General features: G+C 38.8%; 2 protein-coding genes across 2 annotated transcripts in view; one reads left to right on the top strand and one right to left on the bottom strand.

Moving 5' to 3' along the window:
- LOC147874388 (uncharacterized) overlaps window positions 1–15,581 on the top strand; it is a 117,301-nt gene extending 101,720 nt beyond the window's left edge. The window contains exons 5-6 of the mRNA XM_087345508.1: window positions 9,090–9,260; window positions 15,157–15,581. Coding sequence (XP_087201634.1) covers window positions 9,090–9,260; window positions 15,157–15,531 — 546 coding nt within the window. The 3' untranslated portion in view covers window positions 15,532–15,581. The remainder of the gene's footprint in view (window positions 1–9,089; window positions 9,261–15,156) is intronic.
- LOC147874387 (uncharacterized) lies at window positions 1,730–25,740 on the bottom strand. The gene is made up of 3 exons (XM_087345574.1): window positions 18,846–25,740; window positions 17,430–17,812; window positions 1,730–3,813 (listed from the first exon to the last, which is right to left on the bottom strand). The coding sequence occupies exons 1-3, from the start codon at window positions 18,861–18,863 to the stop codon at window positions 3,807–3,809; spliced, it is 408 nt and encodes a 135-aa protein (XP_087201700.1). The 5' UTR covers window positions 18,864–25,740; the 3' UTR covers window positions 1,730–3,806.

Below are 25,740 nucleotides of genomic sequence, written 5' to 3'. Positions count from 1 at the left end.
TGTGATGATCATTATTTGCGATTTCCCGTTTTTGTGTAACTTTACTGCGAACCGTGACTTCTCTTCCCAATGTGAAGAAATAATTTAATGTATTTTGTACGTAAAAAAATGAATTCGTTCACTTTCTCGTGTAAGCAGATCATATTCGAGAGACACTTCTGTATTGTAAATTATTGTTTTATTTTTCAAATATAATTTTTGTTATGTTGTAAGTAATGCAATAGCATTTTTCATCGCTTTTGACACTAGTGAAATACTTTTCTTTCTTTTTCTTGAATTTTGTTATACATTTTTTCCTCCTAATTTTACAGGAATCCATTTACTTGCCTATATAGGCTTATTGCATGACACAAGAAACATCTGTAGTCGTCACATCATAAAATGTATAATGAATTGGTTTTTTCTCGTTGGCCATCCTGTTTCACAACCTCATAGATCGTATGACTTGCTGTCACGCATGCGTCTCATCCTTTCCGAGGCGGCTTCTGAGGATATTGTGTTTCAATTCAAGGGACTACATTGATTTTCTTCAGAAAGTAGAGGTACGTAGTGACTTGGAAAACCATGGAGAAGAAAGACTTGGATTTTGGTTATGTATGTACTTGTTGCATTATTAACTGATTGATTGTTAATGTAATATTCCGATATCAGCCTGAGAACTAGTTTTTCCCGCCCTTCTGGAATCCTGAAGAAAAAGATTAGATATTCAGTTGTGGTGAGTACTTTGGACAGGTTTATCCAAGTCCAAATCATCCAGGATATCTGTCAGAGTTGACCATATCATGAGAATGTCATTCAAATGTCTAAAATCACATTTGTCATATGTAGTCTTGCCCTATCTTGTTCGAAAATATTTTTCCATGGCTTAAACATTCTGAACAAAATAGCCTTGAAAGATCTGCAAGTAGCGAGCGGCATTACTTATGTCATCCAGGAAGATCTGTGAGAAGATTCCATCTGATGAAATAGCGTCCCACACTGCATTTTTCAGACGCAAAGCATGGGGATCATCAGCGCCTCTGATATGCATGTTCTATTTATTGATATTTCCATTTATGTGAAACTGAGCTTCAGAGAACAACATGTGTTGAATAACTGTTATCCGTCACTGCTTGTTGGATCTGAATTTTATGAGCAAACATTTTTAAGTCTTTTCTTGTTATGGTTAAAATGGATGATTTTTTTAAACCTTTTAACCAAGCTCTTGTGGCAGCCATTTTACAGATTTCCCTTGGCTACGCATAAGTGCTGTCTGTATACATGCAGTGTTTTCTGGTATCCTCACAAACATTTTTCTGCCAACCCAGAACTTGTATGTTCAATATTTTTCACACTTTTTAATAGTTGATCTCTTCGGACCTTCTCTGCAGTCTCACTCTAAAATCGCGCTGCATCATACAGCACTTCCAGTTTGATAAAACAAACTGTTTCATACAAAACACACACTGGTCACTAGTGTACGCAGCTTGCTTATTAATGCTTGCTGAATGTCCCGCCTAGGAAGCACTGCTAATTGATCAGAATACTCTAACCTCTTACACGTTCTATGATACCAAAGTTATTAATGTCAGTGCAGTATATCAGCAAATTTTGGGATTTGTAACAACAATATCTTTTCTTAATATTTTGTGTGGGTGTGAAACTTGGTTTCTCACCCAAAGGGAAGAACATAAGTAATTTTGACTTTTTATTGGGAATGCATATGCAAATTGCAGCCTGAATCGGGTAGTGTACATATATATTCATTATCTTAATTTGTAATACAAAGTAACATAGACACCTTTTTCAGGCTTGTAGAACAACTGTGCCCCAGTAATTGTAAATAAATACTAAACAGAAAGATGTTACAAATTAAATATAATGCATTTGTTCAAATTGGTATCTTGTTTGAAAGCATGTGTGTGAGAGAGAGACATTAACTATAATAATAATAATTGTGTTCATTTGGATATTTTCATGAGTAATAAATTCTTTCTATTAATCTTTTACTTTGCTTTACATCTTTTTTAGATTTATTTCCGTATAATATTTCCACTTACAAGTATTATGATAAATCTGTTTTGACAGAATCTTATATTTTGGTGTGAAGATTTTGTTATAAATTACAACCCTGCCAATTTTTTTTTCTCGTTACTTTAACAGCACAAGATAAGGAAAACGTGTCTGTTCTCACAAACTATTTGGTAATGTACACTCTAATGTTATTAAAGTGGTAGTTTGTTTATCATGATATACTTTAGCGTGTGCTGTGCAATATTTAAATGTTAATATGTATGCTGAAATGCCCTATTTTTCCACATAGTCCCCATCAACTTGTACAGTTTTACGCCAGCGTGGAACAAGTGCATGCATGCGTTGCCGGTACCAGCTCTTGTCCTGTGCACATAGCCATGTCCTCACTGCTTGAATCACGCTCTCATCATCTTCAAACCTTGTTCCGCGGATAGCATCTTTAAGTATTCCAAAGAGATGGAAGTCGGAGGGTGGATGGGGCAGCACCATCCAACCCAATTTGGAGATTTCTTCCCGGGTTCTCAGACTTGTGTGAGAGCGTGCATTGTCGTGCAGGAGCAAAATTTCTGCTGGATGCTTGTGAGGCCGAACTCGTCGGAAACGCTTCTTGAGGGTTTCAGGGTCCCAATGTATGCGTCTCGCACCTCTTGGCATCACATGTACAAGAATGACCCCATCACTGTCCCAAAAGACAGTCATCATGACTTTTCCGGCAGAGGGAGTTGTCGTGAATTTCTTCTTTCGCGGTGATTGAAGATGATTCCTCTCCATTTACTGCCTTTTTGTCTCCGGCTGAAAGTGGTGTATCCAGGTTTCGTCTCCTGTAATGATCCGGGACAGAAAGACCTCTCCCTCAGTATCAAAACGCTCCAACAATTCAGAAGAAATTGTTTTCCTTTGAATCCTGTGGTCTGCTGTGAGACTTCGTGGAACCCATCTTGCGCACACCTTCGAATATCGGAGAGCCCGGATAATTGCAATCACACTTCCAATGCTGAATGAAAACTGTTGGGCCAATTGTCGAGTTGTGATGCGCCGATCCTCACGAATAATGGCATCCGCGCTGTTCAACATGTCTGGAGTGGTGGCTGTGACAGGACGTCCAGAGCGCGGCAGATCATGGAGCTTGGTTTCTTCACTTCCTGAAGCTTTTACTCTCTTAGCCCAGCGACCAACGGTGCTCCTATCGACTGCACAGCTTCCATACACAGCACACAAACGTTTATGAATGTTCACCGCAGTTTATTTTTCAGCAACAAAGAATTCAATTACAGCTCGTTGCTTGTAACGAGAGTCGTTCACAGACGCCATTTTAACAGTTCACTACAGCTCTGCACCTGTTGGAATCATTTAAAACTCCGTACACGAATGCGGGAAACATCAAATCTCAAGCATGTAAAAGTACACTTTTCTATCTTCATTATTGGCTGTGAAAAAAAATGTGGGGCATTATTTAATGAGCGACCCTCGTATATGTCCCTATAAACACTGATTTACTACAATGCCACAGTCACCTGTTAAAATAGTTAAGAAGGTTACATGCAAGAGTTAGTATAAGTGAAAAATATATTTCCATTTCCATATTCATATTACATTTCTGTTACTGTTAGTGTCGATTGAACTCCAAACGTCAGTGGCTTTGTTGTGTTTTCTTGTTAAGTCTGGATGCTCGTATGAAGTTGGGTTGGCGCAGTTCCTCCTATGTAGATATGTTTACTGCATTTTGGTATCTTGCTTTTTGCTGTGTTCTCTGTTGATACGATCTTCTCTGATATCGGATGTCTGTGGAGTATTTAAGATCTGCAATGATATGTGTAATAAATAACATTTCGTATATTTGTGTATATATTTAAATCTATTTAAGACTGATGTGGTGCATTAACACTTACAGCAGGTCTTGTGGCTTTCATATGTCGTCTGTTGTGGAGGAGTGTACTGCACTGTGTATCATGGTATAATGTCATGCTATATGATCTATGTACAAGGGGAGTTTGAAGAGTAATGAGATTGGCAACACTACTCATCTTTAGTGGCCTTGATCGAGATCGCACATATTCTGTTTTGTTTCCTCAAATGTGTTTAGCTATTAATACATATATAATCATTTTCCAAGGTGTGTGTGTCTGTAAAAGTTCTGGTACGAAAATCCTATTTTGCATTGGTGGAACAGAACAGCATTTCATGTTTGAAGGCAGAGATGTGCAAGAGAATATTGTGTGAAGCTGAGAAAAAGCGATGAAGAGGCGTTAAAGGTGTTACAGAATGTGTATGGAACAGAAACAATGAGCCAAGCTACAATGTTTCAGTTTTTGAAATATTTTAAAAATGGAAACAAAAGGGTGGTTGACGGCGCTCGAAGAGGGAGACCAAGCACCATCATGTGGAAAAGTGGTGCTGATATTATATTTTGACCCAAAAGGCACTATTCTTCAGCACTGGCTACCTCAGAAGCTAACTTTGAATGGTGTTTACTATGAATATATACTTGAAACTTATTTGGGGAATGCAATTCAGAAAGGAGTGATCAGAGTTCTTGAAGAAAAGGTGGTGTCTGCTTCAAGACAATATACGACCACATATTGCACATGTGGCCAGTGCTGCGGAGTCGGTAAAAATGTGCCGACTCCTACCTCCTTATGAACTCTTAAGAACACTTTCGCTACCGTGTGAGCCGCCAGTGGCCTCGCGCTTGCTGAGATTCAATGATGCATTGAGGCACATGGTGTGGGAATAATGCTTTGTAACTTTGGCTCTGTCACATTAACCTTTAATACACTTGAATACTTTTACAGCTGCGTCTTGGTGTGATATTCCAAGAAGCAGTTTTTGTCCACACATAAACCCACCTCACATTTCTGACACTTCACACTTACGCAGGCGATTCGATAGAACAGGCCAGTGCTTATTGCCAGTAGTGTCCAGTCTGGTGACTTGATTGGCAACATTTGCTGGCCTACCTGGTGGTCTGTGTACACGTGGCTGTTGTCCAGCATGTACTAGCATATTTCTCACTAGGGCAAGTCGAAAATTCTCTGTGTGTGATTTTCTTTCCACCACATGAAGAAAGAATAATATAACTTCCCTCTAATTTAGTGGATACACATTCTTTTCATCCATCATGCCGAGGAATGTAAGTAGCTTTGAATAGGGGGTCTGATAACGAAGCAGAAAACCACTTGACAATAACAATGTTTATTGCTGTTTATGATTATACTTCCCGGGTTGACAGCTCAGGCTGAACTTGTCAAATCCCTAGTTAAAGTGAATCAATGTTTGCAGCCTCTAAAATAGGCCAAAAGACATAGCCAAGTCTTCTTACAATGATGCAAGTATTCACATTCCGCACAAGGACCGTTCGTAGGGCTGAGTACACAATTTACGTCCCAGACAAGGAACGCTAGTAAGATAAAGATTAAGAATGCATACTGTCTACAAATCAACTGACTTCTGCAATAACCATTGTATGTGAATTTAAGTATATGTTATAAGTCTAAAAATTAGCCTGATGATCCACGTGGTGGTGATGAAATCTCTTCTGGTACCATTTACTATTTTAGTAGGTTTTCCATTATTAATATATATTGAGCTTCTTTGAAAGAGCCAGAGACGGAGGTTTTAATACTGACTCCACAGCCCTGCATGTCGCGACGGAGGCGCTACAAGACATCGATGGACCACCTGTAGAAAACCCTCCCCACAGTTCAGACCTTGCTCCATGTGATTTTTGGGCATTTCCAGTGCTTAAACATGACACTGAATATAAAGAAGCTACTGCTGCTGCCCTACTCAAGATGTCTGGAAATGGCCTACTGCACGTGTTTGAGAAGTTGGTGGGACGCAACAAAAAATGTATAGCTTTGGCAATGAAACTGCCAAAGCCTCAGGAATCCACAAATTGTGGATAATGCGAGTAGTCGCACTACTTTTCAAACTCCTCTTGTAAGGGGGGAGGATGTGTGCTGTTGGTAATATTGCTTGTATAGTGCGTCAAAGATCAGGTTATGACTGTGTGGATATCGTTCAGCTGTTGGTTTGGTTTTGGGTACAGTATATGTGCTGTTTCTATAATAGTTTAAACATCTTTCTTTACTGACTGTTTTTATTATTTCCAAGAATCTTCCTTGGGGCCATATTATGGCCCGTATTATGGATATGATGTGCATTACCTGATGATCTCTATTGTTCAATATTGAACATACATGTTCTTCAAACATCTCTTGAAGTGTGTGATCTCTTTGTGCTATATAATTAGTGTGCAGTTTAGTTTATTTTCACCTCCATCATCAATTTTTTTTGTGATTTAGGTATTTGGTGTTTTTTTAAAGATATGAGTGGTTTGGAAAGCTATTTTTATCAGCATTTTTTTTTAATTTTGTTATATGCCATGTTTGTTTGCATGTGTATACAAATGTGCTCCATTTCTCCTTATGTCCTTTGTTTGTTTATGTGTGCTATTATGTTGTTTTTATGTTGATGTTTTGTGTTTACTGTTGTTAAATTTGTTTCATTTTATATTTGTATTTTTTGTTTTTGGTTTGCCAAGTGGAATTTAATTTCTTACTTTCATTCTTAATTTTATGATGGATATTTTTGTTACTTGATTGAACGGGTAATTGTCACTGTTTTGTGCTCTGTAGGATGACGACATGTTTGATGTACAGTCATACTTACTAGAGATGGCTTCCAGTATGTGTTAGTTAATTGATCTTGTAATTGCAGTGTGTGGTGTTTCCTTTGAGGCAGGTATTGACTGAATTATTTAATGATATTTAAACGACTTCAGCTGTGAAGGGTTAAGGGAAGAACATTCGTTGATGCTTTTTGACAGTTGGGTACAGAGCACAATATTTGGAACACTGAAGGAAATAATGGGGACTGGAGAAGACGCTTAATGTGGAGTTTCTTAATCATTTGTCTACATCAAATATTAATTCATGGTTATCAAATCAAGGAGGATGTGTGGGGAATGTAAACATTAGAAATGAATACAAGAATTCAGTTAGAAAACTAGAATAGATAAGACCCCTTGGTTGATGAAGATATAGATGGCAGGATAATATTAAAATAGTTGTTTAAGAAGTAGGATATAATCACAAGGACTGGATCCTTGTGGCTAAGGATAGCAACCAGTGGCACGCTCTTTGAACTCAACTCTGTAAACCTTTGGGTTCCGTATATGAGTCTAATTTCTTGACTGCCTGAGAACTAGTCTGTTCAGCAGACTTAGTTCAGTAAAGAAATGAAACATTCGATTTTACGTTTAATTTGTTCAGTTGTTCTTGAGGCTGTTCGTACAGCACATGCATTACCACAATTGTAGTCTAATTCTTTCAGTCCAGATATATATAGATGCTCTTTTTTAATACTCGCTATAATTATCAGCTCCTCCAAGTTACCTATCAGCCAAGAAAGGTTATCGATCCTTGCGCTAGCCCTTTATTTTGCAATCATGTCTTATTGCGTTATGATTACATTTTACATGGAAATTGTAAGTGGACAAAACGTGGTCATGATCAGCATCAGGTATGGAGGTTTTGCATAACTTCATGTTACTAAAAGTTGTACCTGGTTCATAGAATGAGACATGTGTAACGTCTTCTTTCGCAGATCATGAATATAAAAATTGAGGATTTTGCTGTTACACAAGAAGAGGAGGATCGTATAGCAAAACTTCCTTTGATAAAGTCTGAACATACGGTGAGTTGTACATTACAATTAACTTTTAGGAAATCTGTAGGATTACCTATTGTGTTTTTCTTGTCCATCTCCACATGAAGCATTTCCACTCTGGTGAATGGATTTTGAAGTGTCCTTTGCAAAATGGTGCCAGAGGACTGAATTTTGTTGCTCAGTGTTTATGAAATACCATTTTAAACTTCTGTTGCATCAGTTTTAAAACGTGAAATTAAACATTGACCAAACTGAGAAATAATTTAGACAGATGTGGCCCATTAATCTTGCATAATTTGTTCATATTCAAAATATTGCCTGTTGTTGAATCTCTTATACAATTCACAGGAATTATGAATGTGTTAAGGTTATAATTTATTTCTTTTGTGTCTTGATACAAATTGCACTGATATATTAGAACAGTGTTGTCATTTCTGTTAAGCATCATTAACTCTTTCCATATGGGAAGATAACATTACGTATGTAATATTAAACTTTGATCAGGAGATAAATTTGCAGCCATGGAGACTTTCAATGAAGAAGCAGATTGTATCATAACATTTTGTGCTTTGTTTTTGACTTTGTTTCTGTAGACCCAAATATTTAAGAGGTTAACTTGACTTCATATATAAAGTTGGCCGGGAGGGAGGAGCGTTAATGTGATACTCTGCTCAGTATTTCTGTCCAGAACATACAAAATGTAATTTCATTATTGTGTGCACTTTATTCATGGTGTGTACATGTAACTATCGAATAAACCCCGTAACAAAATTTTTTGTGACCTTTTAATATGTGCTTTACTGTCTCATTACATAAACCAAGCGTTAATCAGTTGAGCCATTGTTACTGCTTTGACATGAACATGCCAGGTAAACTGATGTGGATGTCTTTGATTTCATATTACATGGAGACAATACTATTGAAGTGATATTTGTATTAGAAAAATCCTTTTCATGGTAATGGTTTTGATAGTTATAAGGAAGAAAATCTTTATGAAACAGCTACTATGATTGCATGTTGGTGTTTTTCTGGACTTTGTCCATAGTTTGATATTCTGAAACAGATTCGCTATATTTTGAGAGCTGGATCTGCTCTTGTCTGTGGGTGAAAATACCTTTTCTGATTTTCCCATAGAAGAGTCGTATTAATCCTTTGGGATTAGTCCCTTGTATGGGACCAGAGCAAATCTAGTTCCCAGAACGTAGTGATCTTGTTTTAAAATATCAAGTGATGGATCATGTAAAGAAATACAGCAATAGTAAATAAAATGCACCATCGTCAGGCTCCATTAAAGATGTTCCGCAGCTGCTAGTAGTTTGATTCAGTACAATTGTATTGATAATTATTCCATTTCATGCAGTGAGAGCGCAAAGTCAAGACTCATAATGAGTATGGTTATTTTACAGGACTCCATGAATTTACAGAAAGTTGTACCTGATTCTTATGGTGAAACGAGTTTTGAGGCTTCTTATGATGACAATCAAGTCATCGATATCAAAGTTGATGATGATGGAGGTGTGAAAGTGGAGGAGGATCCTGTCATGATAACATTTCCAGTAATAAAGGCAGAGCATGAGGTGAGTTGTGTGAGCATCGTTAGGCACGTTGCATCTCCATTTGTCTGTCCTCATAAGCAATTCCGCTCTGCTGAATAGATCTTGAAGGGTCCGTTACAGACTAGTTGAAGGGAATTGTATTTGTTGCCTACTGTTTGTGGAATATCACTTCTGTTTTGTGTTAGCTTTATTTTAAGACGTGATATTAAATATTGAGAAATACAAGAAATGTTTTAGACAGATGTAGCCACACAAGCCTTTGATAATTTGTCCACACTTTCCAGTACGCCTTGTTTTGATGGCATTAATTCCCATTGAATTCAATGCACATTTTTGTGAATCTATGAATGTTTGAAGGTTTTCTCGTGGTGACTTTTATTCCCCTTTCTTTCTTTCTTTCTTTCTTTCTTTAACTTTGTTGCAGCATGTATCACTACAGTGGCATAGAACTGCCATTTCCATTAAGGACCATTAACAGGATAATTGATGACCCTCTAAAATTGTAATATTATTTGATTTGTTATATGACTATGTTGGACATTGTTAATTTTCTGAAGTATTATATTGCCTTGACATTGAGACTGCATCAATGTAAGACACTTGATTTCATGGTAGGTATTTAGGGGGGGGATGCTACATCAATTGTTAGACACTATCAAATGTAAAATGCATCGTCAGTATTCCTGTCTTTGGGTAATTCATTGTGATTTACTGACAATTTTAGGTTAGTGGCAGTTTGGATCAAATGAGGTCTTCTCCAGTAAACGACACACTTAGGTTTAAGTGCACGTTACTCATTACTAAAAGGAAAAGATAAGCTAAATCTCTGGATTACTGTCTGAAAGTTCTTCCTTCACATGATTCATAATTAGGGATATTACTGAATGCTGAACAGATATACGTCCCTCAGATCCTCCTGAATCTTCCGATATAAGTGACTTTTAATTAAAGTTGTTACCGTGTCGCTGGCAGGTGATTTTTGTATGTATTTGTTTTGTATGGATGTGAAACATGGTCTCTCACTCTGACAGAGGAGCATAGATTGCAGGTGTTTGAGAATACGGTGTTGAGGGGAATACTTAGGCCTAGGAGAGAAGATGATGGGTCATGGAGAAAATTACATATAAATGAGCTTAAAAATGTGTACTCCTCTCCCAGTATTATCAGAGTGATTAAGTCAAGGGGCGTGAGATAGGTGGGGCATGTGGCACACATGGATGGGGCAGGGTATGTTCACCGGGTATTGTTCGGGAATCCTGGGGGATGAGACCGCTGGGGAGACCTAGACATAGATGGGAGAATGATCTCAAGTGGGATCTATGGGAGATATGAGTTGAAGGAGACTGGATTTTGTTAGCCCAGGACAGGGACTGGTGGAGGGCTTTGGTTAATTCTGTGATGAATCTTTGGGTTCCTTAAGCCATCTAGTTAGTTATATATAATTGTCCCTACGAATTCTCTTGTTTTATTTGTATAATAGCATCTCAAAAAATATTATTTTGTTTATGGACATCAAATAATATTCAGTACAATTAAATATTCCTGTGATGAAATGCAAAAAAGTAAATAATTAAAAAGGCTAAGATTTATTGTTTTTATAAAGGATATGAATTTTTGTCAAGTTTGTGATACATCACTCATTTATAGTGAAATTGGTGAGCATAAAACTGTCATTCATACAATCACACTGTTATATTGTAAACTAGAATAATATAACATCATCAGGGTGTTGAGTCATTGCCCCGATGACAGAAGCAGCAAGCACATCAAACGTCAGGAAAGTTCTGTCAGATTATGTGGAAGACGACCATCTTCATACTAGGTGTTTGAGAAACTCAAATCTCAAGTAATGTGTCATATACTCTAATCATCTGAACATCTTTAATTAATGTTCCTGTTTTCTTATTATCTAATATATAATCAATTACTGACTTTGTACCATTAACAGACCATGACACTGTTTGTAGTTTTACTTATATATATGTATAGATAAAGACCGTCACTATGGAAAGTCCTCCATGTATGTCAACACAGGCTATCAGTCTCTGATAATCTTGCATTTGCTTGTGTTCTGGTTTTCTGAACCACACTGAATGCATTGCTTTCCCTGTCTTGCTGTTGCTTCTCACATTCAGGTAAATTTCTGTGTACATCATAAAACATGTTTCAGTTGTCAAAAGTGCTGCTAATATCCCAGTACATTGACTCAACCATACATTGCAAATATGAAATTTATATCTACATGTTCTTATGAGAAATGTGAAAGTCATTTGACCAACGCTTGCATGATGAAAAACTTCAGCACCAGGAAAATACAAGATATTGATTCAGCTGTCATTTATAGGGCATATTTGCTGCAATTTACCTGTGTGATGCACTCCCACAATCTGGCTGGAAATTATAATTATTTATTTATTTGCAATGTCAGAAATAATGATTAAAGTTTTACAGATCTTTGTTATTTGTCGCATGATGTTGGAGTACAGCCATGTGCTTCTGATTATTACAAGGCACATGTACGTGTTAGTATCATGATGTTTCCCATGCTTGCTCCATAAATGTGGAGCTGTTTATATATCCATTTTTTGGCTATAAAACTGCCTCTCTGGAAAAAGATGAGCAAACAGGTATTCAGGGTTTGTCACTGTAGAAACTCGTATGGCACCTTACAATTGGAGGTTCTGTTCAAGTTTAAAAGGTGTTCCCCAATTTTAAAAAATTGATAGTTTTTTGTGTGATTTTGCTCAAACCTTTTGTATTCTCTCTCTTAAATAGGATATGAGCCATTTTGCAACTATTCCTTGAATGCCATGAAAATGTAATTTAGTTAACAAAATTTAATGATTACACAGTCAGAAGCTTTTGCTAAATCACAGTAAATTCCTCTAACCAGCATTTTTTTGGTTGTCTGTTAGTTTGGAGGCTGCGTCTTCAGTGGACGCACCTTTCCTGAAGCCAGATTTTTCTGGGACCAGTGTGCATATGATGACTTAACCTAACCTCACATACTTCCAAAGAAGTAGTTAACAGTTCAGTTAAATTTATCTTTCCTCTCTCCCTTTCTATTTTATTACCAGATATTGTTATTAGTCTACTGTAAAACTGCTTTTTAGCCTATTTTATAAGATCATTCAGGATTTTACAGTACATAATATAGAATTCTGTTGTTTTGTGGTGTTAACTGTTCCTGATGTAGATATGACTCCTCTTACATTTGCAAGATATTTTTAATCCTTGCGAAATCCAATCATTCTTTATTTTGCCTATATTATTATATTTATTTAGAAAGCTGCCTTCATTGATACTTTGAAAAATATACAAGAATGAGTTAAACATATATTTTGATATTTTTGTCTTTTTTAAAAGAGAAGTTACCTGCTACAGCAATATTATATTAATACAAAATATTGTATATGGTATTACAGTGAAACCTCGATGCATCGTTTTCGGCGGGGGTGGGAAATAAAAACGATGAATGCGGGAAAACGATAGATGCGGGAAAGCATTAAATTTTTTAAAAAAAAACTTTCTCTTTCAAAGTTACTTCTTTCTACCAAAAAAGTCTTTAATGGACAACTGGTTTGTTGAAACTTTACGTTTTAGACCAAACAGAGCACTTTCCACGTTCAAAATGTTTTCTTCGTCACGTTCACTAATATTAAGCGCATAAAAGAACGACTTCACTTTCGCCAATGCAGCGTGTGCTTCGGCAAAACTCGGCAAAGCTTCGGGCTCGCATTCGTCGTCTTCCTCTTCCTCACCACTCCAACCCCTTTTGCGGACAATAACAGGAAGAATGGAAATACTATTACTGCCGAACTCAACGAAGACCCTGAACCGCTGGAAACGAGATGAACCAGAAGAATGAAAAGTGCCGCCAGCCTTTCCTTTGTACTTGTAATAAAAGCATTTGTGAAGAAATTCACACTGCACATGCCATCTGGCATCGCTGGAACGAAATATGAGTGCACCCTAATTAAAATCGTAAAATTTCTGGCAATGAGCACCGCCATTCACTCCAACTATCACCCCTGCACCGCTGACACTCATTCCAAAAGAATGTGCTGGTTGGGCGACATAACAGGTTATCGCTACTGTGTATTCCAAAAACATTGTGCGTCTTTCGGTATTAATTTATCTCAAAACCCAGCATTTTAAATTCTCAGAAACGATCATTGCGGGAAAATTGTGGGACGGGACTAAGATTTTTGAACGATCGATGCGATAAAACGATAGTTCGAGGAACGATAGAAGCGGGAAAATGTAACATTATTTTATATGGGATGTATTCGGGACCGAACAAAACGGACGATGCATCCGGGAAAACGATAGTTCCGGGAACGATGGATAGAGGTTTCACTGTATTCATAAGATCCTGGATATTATGGTCTGATATGTAAATTATTATTGGGGAGGTAGATGATGAACTGAATCTTATACTTGCATAATACTTCCCTCCTAACTGAATCATAGGATTTCCTGAAGGCTATAAATAGCTGACATGTCTTCCATTGTACTCCTGATTTTTCTCCAGTACCTGAAAGATGTGGAATGTCTGATCAGTGCTGAATGATTACATAAAATTCTTGAGTGATAATCCAGAATAATTCCATGGATGTATGTAGAATGAAATAGTTACGCCTACATCATGAGGTCTTCTCTTTAATCCACAGCCAGAAGACATTCTGTGACGTAGTTACTAGGGGCCCGCATAATATAGACTTTTCCCTGATTTATTTTTAAGCAGATTTGAAACTAAGAGCTACAGAAATGTACCTGTTATCTTCACTGTACCTATTCCTCTATCCATATGTAAGAACTTGAGAACAAACAGCTAATTGTATTTTAAATATTTTTTATGTTAGGGAATTTTTCTATTTGAAGAAACATTTCAGTTTTGTTCAGTGTCATATTGGCAGCATTTGGTAGTTTACCTTAATGCCTACGTGTGCTTTTGCTTGTGGAAGTGACTTTGTCGTAGTGGTGGACAGTCATCATTTAGCTATGCAATGACGCTGAGCAAATCTAAGTTGTCATTCTTCATATTGACATCATCAGCCGTCCAAACAGGCACCCTACTGAAGCTGAGGTCTCTTGCCCCAAACATCTAGATGTCACTAGCATCATTCTCAGAGGCCAAATTGCTGTGAATGTGTCAAAATGGTTGCATTTGTTTTTCTTTGCCAAGCCGACTTGTTCAGTGTTTATGAGATTCTGTTCTCAGGATTAAGAGATGCAAGGATTACAAGAGGTTAATAAGTAGATGATGCAAGTAGTAATAGAAAATCGTTGTTTTAGTTGGGTGTGAGTGAACTTGAGGTTTATTTATTTTAGATTCTCCTTTCACTCTTATCTGTACTGTAGATTGAACCCAGTTAATGGTTAACTATATTGTTTGAAAGATTTTTATCAGAAGATTCATTATAATGCGTAGAATTATATGTCACCATTATGACTACATCAGTGTATCTCTGCTCTTTGATTCTTTAGATACCAAAAAATCGATTGGTTGTTTTCTCTTTTTTCTCTCCCCATCAGGCTAATAAATTTGATTCGGGTTTTCTAACATTGAGTCTGGTTGGGTGAAGCAAACTTGAACTCGGACATTGTGTTATGGAATGTGAATATGTGGTTTGAATATGTAACTCTTTTGCATTGCTGCTTGCTGTCAGTAAAGAGTTTGTTTGCTATGTATAAAATTACGGTCTTGGCAAGTGAATTAACCTATTTGTCACAGGTAGCCAGGAACTAAATGAAATAGGAAATATAATGCTATCTCACTGAGAAAATAAATCTGTTCTGAAAAGAACATAACTTTCCTAATGGAATATTTATTGAGCATTCTTATATCTTGTTTTCAGTTTCATTCTTCTTCCTAATAATATTTGTCCTAATATTTTTTCAATTTGTCTGCTAGGGTCCTCCGAATGAACAGAACTTGTTACATGATGGTGAGCGACCGTATTCCTGTGATGTGTGTAATAAGTCATTCAATCAAAAGTGTAATCTGAAGACACATCAGCGTACGCACAGTGGAGAAAGGCCATTTCCCTGTGATGTATGTAACAAATCATTCACTCAGCAGAGTAGTCTGAAGACACATCAGCGTACGCACAGTGGAGAAAGGCCATATTCCTGTGATGAATGTAACAAATCATTCATTGATCAGAGTAATCTGAAGAAACATCTACGCATCCACAGTGGGGAGCGGCCATATTTCTGTGATACCTGTAAAAAATCGTTCATTCGTAAGGATTCTTTGGTGAGGCATTTGCTTATACATGGTAGATAGCAGCCACATTTATGTGATGTATATAATAAATGATTCCTTTAGCAGCGTAATCTCATTATTGACTACTCTGTATTTCAGTGACATTAAATCTATTCGTTAATAGGATAATCCAATGCATGTGCAGGGTGTGCATATTCTTGTGATGTATTATTATTATTTATTATTAACTGCAAATGAGTTTTTACCTGGTGGCAGTGGTCCTACAATAAGACACAACAGAACAACTGACATCACACAAAATAAAACAACTCATAAGATTACAAAACCATAAGGCACAAGTATTTAAACACAATAGATAACCTAAAGTAGATAACTTAAAAATTAATACCAAATGGAGACAAGACAGTAACAGAAATGAATTACATACGTCATGAACTGATGCTCTCACATTTCATCAGGAACTTCTCTTCACCTCATTTATCACATTCCTAACCTTCTTCCTAAAAGCACTTGGTTTACAGGAGAGAGTCACTAAAACCTCAGCAGGTAGCCGGTTCCAGAGTTGGATGGTCCCATTTACGAAGGAATATTTTCCTATATCTGTCCTTTGCTTTCTGCTCCTAATTTTCCGAATATGATCGACCCTGCTCAGGTAGTATGGCCTTTGCCTTCCATGCCCGTTCTCCCGTGTACGCTTTGAAGAGAGCACATATACGTGCTATCTTTCTACGCTGTGCCAGGGTTTCCCAGTTTGAGTCGCTCCTATGATATGCAAATTTACATGCTTTCTTTTGCACCCGTTATAACGCATTTATCTGTCCCTCCCTGTAAGGATCCCAGCACGCCGCCCCATATTCCAGAATCGGACGCTCTAGTGATGTGTAGGCTAGACTTTTAGTGTTACTATTCCCCTTTTTGAGAACACGCATTGTAAAATGAAGTGCCTTCCAGGCTTTCGTCACCGTATAATTTACTTGATCAGCCCAGCTTAAATCGCTGCTTAAGATAATTCCCAAGTATTTACAACTGCTCACTTCCGGAATTAGTTGGTCCCGTTTCGAATAGTTTAGTGGTTCCTTTGCCCGACTTCTCGTGAAACTAACTGCCTTACTTTTACTTGGGTTAATTTTCACAGCATTTTCAACCGCCCACTCCCCCAGACTGTTCAGATCCATCTGCATCTTTTCTGTGTCTTTACTATTTATAATTTTAATTATTTATTATACAGTCATCTGCAAAAAGTCTAATAGTCGATTCAATGTACCTCCAAATATCATTTACGTACGCGAGGAACAAAAGTGGACGCAATACACGGCTAGAAAGACGCATTTTTACTGTAAAGCACTCAAGACTTCCTGTTTGTGCTTTCCTTCCGCTTTGAACACGGAAGATGGTATCCAGCATCCAAAAATATCGTAAGTATAATTCAGACCTGTTTAGGGGCTCCAGTTTTGTGGCGGAGCATTTTACAAGCGACTCCGAGTGAGTGCGTTCAGTATTCTGACTTCGCCATTGGACCTAACACTGAAAATCGGCGTTCTCAAAAATGTTCTGCAAAATAATAACAAAATGTAAAGTATATGAACACAATCGCCAGCCACAGTGCGTTGGACCTATTTTGCGAGCGCTGTCAGGTCAGCTACACCATCGCTGCGCTCTCTGGAGACGGACAAACTAACTAACTCCCTGGTAGGAGAACTCGCGTGTCCAACGCCGACAACAGAGACCGCCACCGGCCACGATCCTGCGCCAAACTTCGTCCATCTGCCGGTCTCACATCCCACCCTCTGGATCCTTGATATTATCCTCCCATCTCCTTCCTGGTCTACCCAGTGGTCTTTTTCCCTGCCAAAATTCCGTATGCACCCCTTGTTTCCCCCCTCCATGCGTGTCGCAGTAGAACCTGAAGATGGCGTCGTGGCGTGTTCTTTATGGATAAAAGTGCGGCCCTTCCTTACCTGTACTGAGCCTCGACGTGGCATTCCGTTCCATTGACTGTCACCGCCTGTTCCTGTGGGGTCGTCCTGGTGCGTCTGGACTTCAAGCGACGGCAAAGGTCAATAAGCTTTGCCCCAGAGATGGAATAATCGAGTTTGAATTTCTCAGTTCTTTCCGTGAAGTGGTTCATGAACTTCGACCACTGAACAGACAGTTTGAAGACTGGGTTTCCGCTACTTTTGTCAAGCATGATTAAGCCCAAGAGGGTCGGCGAATGGTGGGCCACTCGCAGCAACCTGAGGAACTCGTCCAGCAAAGTGCCTGCGTAGAAGCACGCCGGATGTCCAGAGCCAGAGTAAGGGCTGTTAATGTGTCTCCAGGTGACGGCTCTCAAGAAACGGTACTGAAAACAAATAGGGCAACTGTCAGACGGGCAGGTGACCACATCGGCTGCAGCTGTTTACAAACCCTGTAGTTGGTATGTCGTCGTTTAAATCATTGACGAATAAACAGTCGATGTTGCTTTGGGTGGTTTTGCTGTTTATGGTATTTGTAGCCGACTCTTCTTTATAAGAAAAAGCAAGGAGAACGGAGACCGGATAAAGGCTTTGGTTAATTCGGTGATGAACTTTCAGGTTACTGAAGCCGTCTGGTTAGTTAGAACTGGGTTGCACTTGTAAGCAGATGATCTGGTAATACGGAGGATGCATATGAGAAATATCACTTCATTTTCATCAGGAATTTGGTTTCACTGTTTCTAACTAACTAACTAACTACTTAGATGCCTTACAAAACCCGAAGGTTCATCACCGAATTAACCAAAGCCCTCCACCGGACCCTGTCCTGGGCCAACAAAATCCAGTCTCCTTCAACTCCTATCTCCCATAGATCCCGCCTGAGATTATCCTCCCATCTACATCTAGGTCTCCCCTGTGGTCTCTATCCCTCAGGTTTCCCAACCAATACCCGGTGCACACCTCTTGTCCCATCCATGCGTGCTACATGCCCCGCCCATCTCATCTTCTCGACTTAATCACCCTGACAATATTGGGGAGGAGTACAGATTTTTAAGCTCATTATGCAGTTTTCTCCATGCCCCATCGTCTTCTCTCCGAGGCCCAAATATCCTCCCCAACACCCGATTCTCAAACACCTGAAAATTGTTGTTTCGCTGTTGCGAAAAGACGCGTATTTAGTAACAGTATGAGTTTCTAAGTCACTGACAATTTACTCTTAGCTTCGTGTTGTTGTTGTTGTGATGAACAGTCCTCGGCCTACAGCAGTGTTTTCGGTTACGTGTCTGAATCTGCCCCGACTCAGTCCGCGTCAAACAACAGGAGTTACGCTCTTCTCTCAGAAGCAGAGATGTTAGGCCCTCGTCAACACAATTAAGGCTTTGTTCGTTACAAAGATTCGGCTTTTCCCCGCTCTCTTACCTCAGACTTCATACTCATCAGTGCCACGTAATGTTGGAGCGTTAGCGTTTGTTGTTCAGTTGGTCGACCTTGTCCTCTACGATGCACGACATCCACATCAGGGGTGTACAATAGCCATTTCTCGCACGATGCAGGTTCACTGATTAACACGCGAGTGCTGGCAGAACATTCCAGGAATCCGACAAACCCAAGTGAACGTCGTTAATTCTTGAAAGGACTTTGATTTGAACTGATTCGTAATTCAAGGCCACGAGTGCTTTCAGTAATCAACCAACACGCGTTAATTAATTTTATTGTTTTTACTGGTCAATCTGTTCGACGAGGTTTCTGTGCCAAAAGAAGAGTGCGACTGAAAACAAGCACAAATATTCCGTCTGCCAAAGTTTTCTTGTTGCGGTCCACTGGTTGCATTTGTTGCCTGACGAAATGTGTGCCCCCCCCCCCCCCCCGAGAACGCTGTACAGAATTTTCATCACTTGGGGACACGTGGAAATGATGAAGTAACGTTTTGATGACTTCATCATCGAATTCATCTACGACGTGATTTCGCCGGTGTTGAACCGAAGCTGCCGTGCCTTTGTCGACTTCCATTTCCCCTTTGATAGGAACATTCTGTATTCTACGCGTGCTTTCCTTTTCCAGGTCACGTGTCATACATCTGTATTATCGTCAATCATCATCAGCTATCGTCATTTGACATTTGCTTTATTTCGTATGAAGATTTCAGTCTACACAATGAAATTGGTAATAATTTTCACGATATTTTCATCTTTCTCAAATCAAAATGTATATCTTTCAGACGCCGGAAGTTCTGTTGAAAGTTTAGACCTGAGTCGACCCTGTAAGAGGCTATTTTTCTGTGAGATCGTATGTTTGCTACGTACACATATTTTTAGAACTGTAATTTTTTGACAAATTACTAGAACGTAAGTGATATTCTATTAATTTATTCTACCAAGTTGCTATTTTATTTAGAGAGTCTTATATACCGATCAAAGTACAACCTTTGTAGGTTAGTCGAAGTGACACTGATTTGGAACTGAGGAGAACCCATGAAGTACGATGACCTAAGATATTGCGCCTAGAAAATGGGGCCTAAGAAGTGTGAGGAAGAGAATACAGCGGGAGGAACTTCGTGTATACGTAAGTGACCTAGAGTTCCTAGGGTCTGATGTGCTTATATACACAGAATGATAAGGAATAAGCCAGATGTAGGAAACTGAACCCAGCCTAGGGGTTAGGCGAAGTCCTCGACGGTCCTAGTGAGCGGAAGAGGCACTCCTCTCTGTGGGGGTCAATACACAGGGGGGCTGGACTGGGAGCTCGCAGGTGGCAGCCCCACCACTGGTCTTATCCTGCTCAGCGCTCGTAACGCGGCCAGGAGACATTTTCACTTCTGGCAATCATCAAGAGAGAAATCTGAAGAATACGACTAAACGACTTGGTTCTATAGAAGAGTTTCGCTTAGCTACCTGGAACGTAAGAGGTGTAGCTCACACACAATGAGCTGGAAACAATGGAAATCGATATCTGCCTGATCACGGAAACCAAAAAAAGTTAAAAGGGTCATTAGAATTGAAAGTTTACATATTATTTTTTAGTTGAGTACCCCAAACCAAGAGAGCACCATAATGATTTAATTTTCATTATAATTTGCTCACTGATAATTATTACCTTTATTATTTAACTTCGTGGCTCGTAGAATTCTGCTGTCTTTTCAGATTTTAACAGGCTGTATATAGGGGCTGTACAGGAAATATAACAGTGTTGGTGATTGTTATAATTTCATAAAATCCCTCTTTATGCAAAACTGAGATAATTATCTCTGAACACGACGTATTGAATAATTTAGCATTACGGAAGGAAGTTCAGCCCCATTTCTCTTTACATAAAACTGAACAAAGGATCTTAAGAGAACGATACACTTAAAAGGCCGTGTTAACACGAAGGGAACTTTGTAATTTAAATAATGTTTCCTAATCCATACTTGCAAATTCTACGTAAGCAATTGGGTTATTCAAAGTTCTGTAGCTGAATTTAAAATTTTCGACGCTTAGCGTGGGAAATATGTGCGGCGTGCATATGAGGAATTATGTTTTAGCTTTCGGTTTCAAGTGAGGTTTAGTTGGATAAAGCAGTTCTCTTGATATCCCAGTTTTTTCGACAAGGGTTTGTAGAATGACTGATGTGGGGGCTGCTTCAGGTCCACACGATATTTTTCTGTAATGTTAAACCAAGCAAGACATGTGCAGTCGGAAGAGATAATTAAATGAAATAAAGACTCGTTTATAGTTATATTTCGCTTGGATTATTTATAAGGCACTAACATGCAAGAGTTGGAAAGCTAGAAAATAAGGATTATTCTGGAAAAGCTTTATCTAGAGACTGGCAGCGCTTCGGATTCGTGCAAAGCGAGAATATAATTAACTGTTAAAGGAAGAACGTTTTGGAAAACATGAAGCCTGCTTTCATTCACAAAGAAAGAACTACGTGATTTAGTGACACTTTACTAGCTATAATCTTTCTGCACGCTTTAATGCATTACATGTTGCAAGAAATGACTTTATAGTTTTAACATACAATAAATTTTACACAAATTATGAGTGTATGTTTGTGTCCAATTCCATACATAATGATATATGCTTAATCCAGTTACTCATTAGTTGTCACCATGAATTATTTAGAATTTCAAGGAAACTCAAACGATTTTTACGCGTCTACAAGACACTGATTTGACCTTATTGAGCCATTATATGGCTTAGAATTGTCGCACGTGTATCATCTAACGAAGAGCAGTAATTAGTGAACTTGTTCTCTACTTTCCCTTGCTCACAATTCCCGGAAAGTGTAAAGAACAAGCACACGATACAGATTCGTTCATTTTCTGCTTCAAAGCAGCATTTACCTGGAAATATTCTGTAATCGCTTCTAAAGTCGTAAAGAACATTAAGACCTAATGTAGACGCGCTGAAGTAGTAGATACATTTCGCGACTTTTGTTCAATTTGTTTTCAATTTGTAACGCTTCAGATTTGTGGATGGATTTCCGAAATACGTCTGTGCGTATAATTGGACAGTCAGTATCACGAAAGAGGGGACTGATGTACCCCTCCTCCTTACCGATTCACTGCTCCTCATTTTACTGGTATTACTCGTTCGAGACTACATGCCCTCAGAAGCTGATGTTTTTAATGTCCTCCAGTGCATTAAATTGCTTTCATCGTACTTTCTCCAAATCGACTTAAAAGTAGAGATTATCTTCCCATTAAAGAAGTTCGAGCACTCCGCGAATTCATTAAAGTTAAATTTCTGCAGAAGATTCGCGTAATAGAAATGAAAGTTATTTTATGAATTTTCTTATTATTATTTAGTTGGTGTTCACGATTTTTGAAATGTCTTGTACAAACTTTAGTTCGTGCCAGTCCCTGAGCTTTGCAATGTAGTGGATAACATCATTCCTTTGTATATAGGAGGCTTGGGTTCGAATTCGACTTGGGTCTTACCTGAAATTGACATAACTACTTCCATCCACGCCATTTTCAATTAATATTTCATCGCAATCTTTTACTTTGCGCTGTATAACGGAGATAATTTGTTCAGCAAAAACGTGTACTCAGCAGGTGAATAAAGCAGGTGCCACTGCAGAATATGTTGGTTCCACAAGTATTCCCGTTATGATTAGACACAGCTAATGGCGGGAGATAAAAAATGTCAACCTGGTCTGCTCGCATCAGACGGACGTAAGAACTTGTTAGCCGTCCGTCTGGTCTCTTAAAGGAAATAGTTCAAAATTAGTTTACAATTACATATGGTCGTTCAGTGCACTCTATGAGGTTGTGAAACAGGATAGCCAACTAGAAAAAAACAATTCATACATGTTATAATGTGACGACTAGGGATGTTTCTTGTGTCATGCAATAAGCCTACATATTCAAGTGAATTAATGCCTGTAAAATTAGGAGGAAAAAATGTATAACAAAATTCACGAAAAAGAAAGAAAAGTATTTCACTAGTACCAAAAGCGATGAAAAATGCTATTGAATTACTTACAACATAACAAAAATTATATTTGAAAATTATAACAATACTTTTTTTTAGTGTTCTGTCTGACGACAGGACCATATGAACAGGATCCTCCCATCCTTTTCTCGGACTGGGACCTGTTCATATCCGTTCTTGGCAGATGATCCAGAAGTGGTTTGCCATTGCCTTCTTCTGTGTGTGAATGGAGTAATTGTTGGGATGCCACGGAGAAACCGGGGAAGCCCCGGAGGAAAACTCCGTGTTGCCTAGACCACGGCCTTGCCCAACACAAGTTATAAATTCGGGCACCGCCGGGAATCGAACCCGAGACCCCAGGATTACAAGGCCAGCGTTCTAACCGCTAGACCACCGCAAGCAAAGTGACGAAGGCATATTCCGCTCCTCGGTTTGTTTGAAATGATGAAAAATAAGAGCCTCAAGATACCGCCTCCCGCAAAGATTTCGGTTTCTCCCAGCGGCGAGCATGAACTGTCTACTCGGATGCTGGACATCCTGATCTGCTGGAAGTTAACCCTGCATTTGTGAGGAGCCTGCTGCCTCCACTATCAGTGCGACGTGCAAGATCGCTATAGGCTGAGCCGGACGGCCTGACGTTATGAGGGGCCTCAGGAAAAGAATTTCGAGATTCGATGAGCTGACTTCCCGGTTTACGTGAAAACACGGGATTGGTTTAAAGATCAATGCGGCTGGCGGAATGAATGGAATCCCCGATTATTAAAAGACTGAAAATTAAATAACGAAATGTTATTATTACGGACAGAAACAGAGCAATTGTAATTGCGATTGTTTATCTTCCCTTCTGCTGAACGAACCATACAAATTAAGGCTTATATTTTAAATACTCTTCTCAAATCTAACCTATCGGACGCTGATGTTAAATGCTATATTGTGTTAAGTCTTTTGCCAATTTAAACATCTTTTAAACAACATTTTTAAAAAGTTTCGCTATTAGAACGGGGTATAGTTTTACATAAATAAAATCAGAACATCTTGAAATCGCAGAACCCCTAAACACCAACTACTGGGGGGGAAAGCAAAGGAAATTAATGCAAAATCTAAACTCCAGTCATTAGAGAAGCTAAACGCGTGGATTTGAATAAATCTATGGCAAAGACTGATCATAAATCAACTCCTTTTTGTAAGATTGTAGAAAAAAATCTGGTAAACAATCTAGAGTCATTGATAGTCCAACTACAAAATAAATGACATTATTGAAAATGTTCCTAAACACACAATTAATTATTTATATTCCCATATTACAATCACCTGCAGTTGAAAACTTGGACAAATTTAAAAGAAATAAAGATCTACCCATTTTAAATAGAAGACGTAAATGCGCCCTTCATAAGCCAAGTACTGAACCTCACTAAATATCATTCAGGCCTCAAGTTACTTAATAAAATTCCACCTTCAAGTAAAAGTTTAAATAACGATACAAAAGTATCCAAGCCAGCATCAAAAGAAAACCTCTAACCTCACACCTACTACGTAGACGAATTTACCTCTGTTGACAATTCCTAGGCTTTACGTACATCTACACGCGAAATAAGTTCTGTACTAGCATTATGACATGTTCTGAATCTTCTGGTTAAGTCAAAAGAAGGATACATGGGATGCAAATAAACTATTGAAACACAAACCCAATGAGATTATTGTGCAATAAATCCCTCCTTACTGAATCATACTGCCCTCTTTTTTCTCTAGTACCTGTGACGAATACAAAAAATCTGGTCACTAGTTGGTCTATTAATTCGCAACAAACACTCATCATCATCCCCAAAAAATTCGTCCACGTGCGGGCTTAAAGAGAGGAGAACGATTCTAGATACAGCTTTGTGTAAGGAAACACGATTATTCACAGAGGCAGTGAGACGGCCATAAAAATATAAAAAGTCACATGACACTGCATAATTGGAGGAAACTGAGGCGATGGAACGTAAAAGAATGACCTTGCAGCATTTTCTGGAGGTCCACGCACACGGAAAGCTCAGGGGAATGAACAGTCATTGGTTACATTTCTTGTTTCCAGGAATAAAAAGAAATCAAGAAATGACGTCCGTATTTGGTTTCCTCGAACAAATGAAAACGATTAATGCAACGCAAAATCGCGTACGAAATGATAACAAGTGTGCAACGTTGCAATTCAAGCAGACAGTATTCCCATTTTAGCAATATTTCCATGGCGACGGCCACAAACACCTTAAGTGAAAATGATTCTCGCAGGACGACAATGGTCACAACACACAAACAATGTCAAATGCAAAAATCCTGATGTGTGCGTCACATCACGACACCTTGCAGGTAGACGTCGGATTTTTCGTTTTGTGATGCAAGTGTAAATCACGCAGTCACACTCAATGGAAAACAACGCACGTCGTGTAAAATGCATGAATTCGATGCTGTTCAGGCACAAATTACGGTCACTCGCTCCAGTCACCAGAAAAACGCTCAATCGAACTGTGCACAGCGACAGAACTTCAACGAACCCACGACTCCCACGTGACACGCGCCAATGTTAAGAAGAAGAAGAAGAAGATGCCTACGTACGTAGAATGCACTGCAATAAGCACGCCAGCTTTCACTAGCATCGTTTCAGAGGAAACAGCTGTTCTATGCGCTCACACAGCCCCACAAAATTAAACTCGTTCTGTGAATTCCCCCAACACAAACATCTACCAGCCAGCGCGGGCACTAAATCAACAACACACTGCACCCTGCCAGATACGATCGTATACTGGACACACGACAAAGAGCGCCTGCGCTGAGACAGGGTAGGAAACTTAAAGTGCAGAGATTACCCACAAGCAACCAGCTTTTCCCGTATAGAATCGTAATCTTCGTAATGCACGGGA

This window comes from Zootermopsis nevadensis, unplaced genomic scaffold, assembly GCF_977971745.1.
Source record: "Zootermopsis nevadensis isolate Lab colony 2312 unplaced genomic scaffold, Znev_1.0 Znev_ptg000009l, whole genome shotgun sequence".
In the NCBI taxonomy this organism is placed as follows: Eukaryota; Metazoa; Arthropoda; class Insecta; order Blattodea; family Termopsidae; genus Zootermopsis; species Zootermopsis nevadensis.
This window is presented reverse-complemented; position numbering and strand designations above follow the sequence as displayed.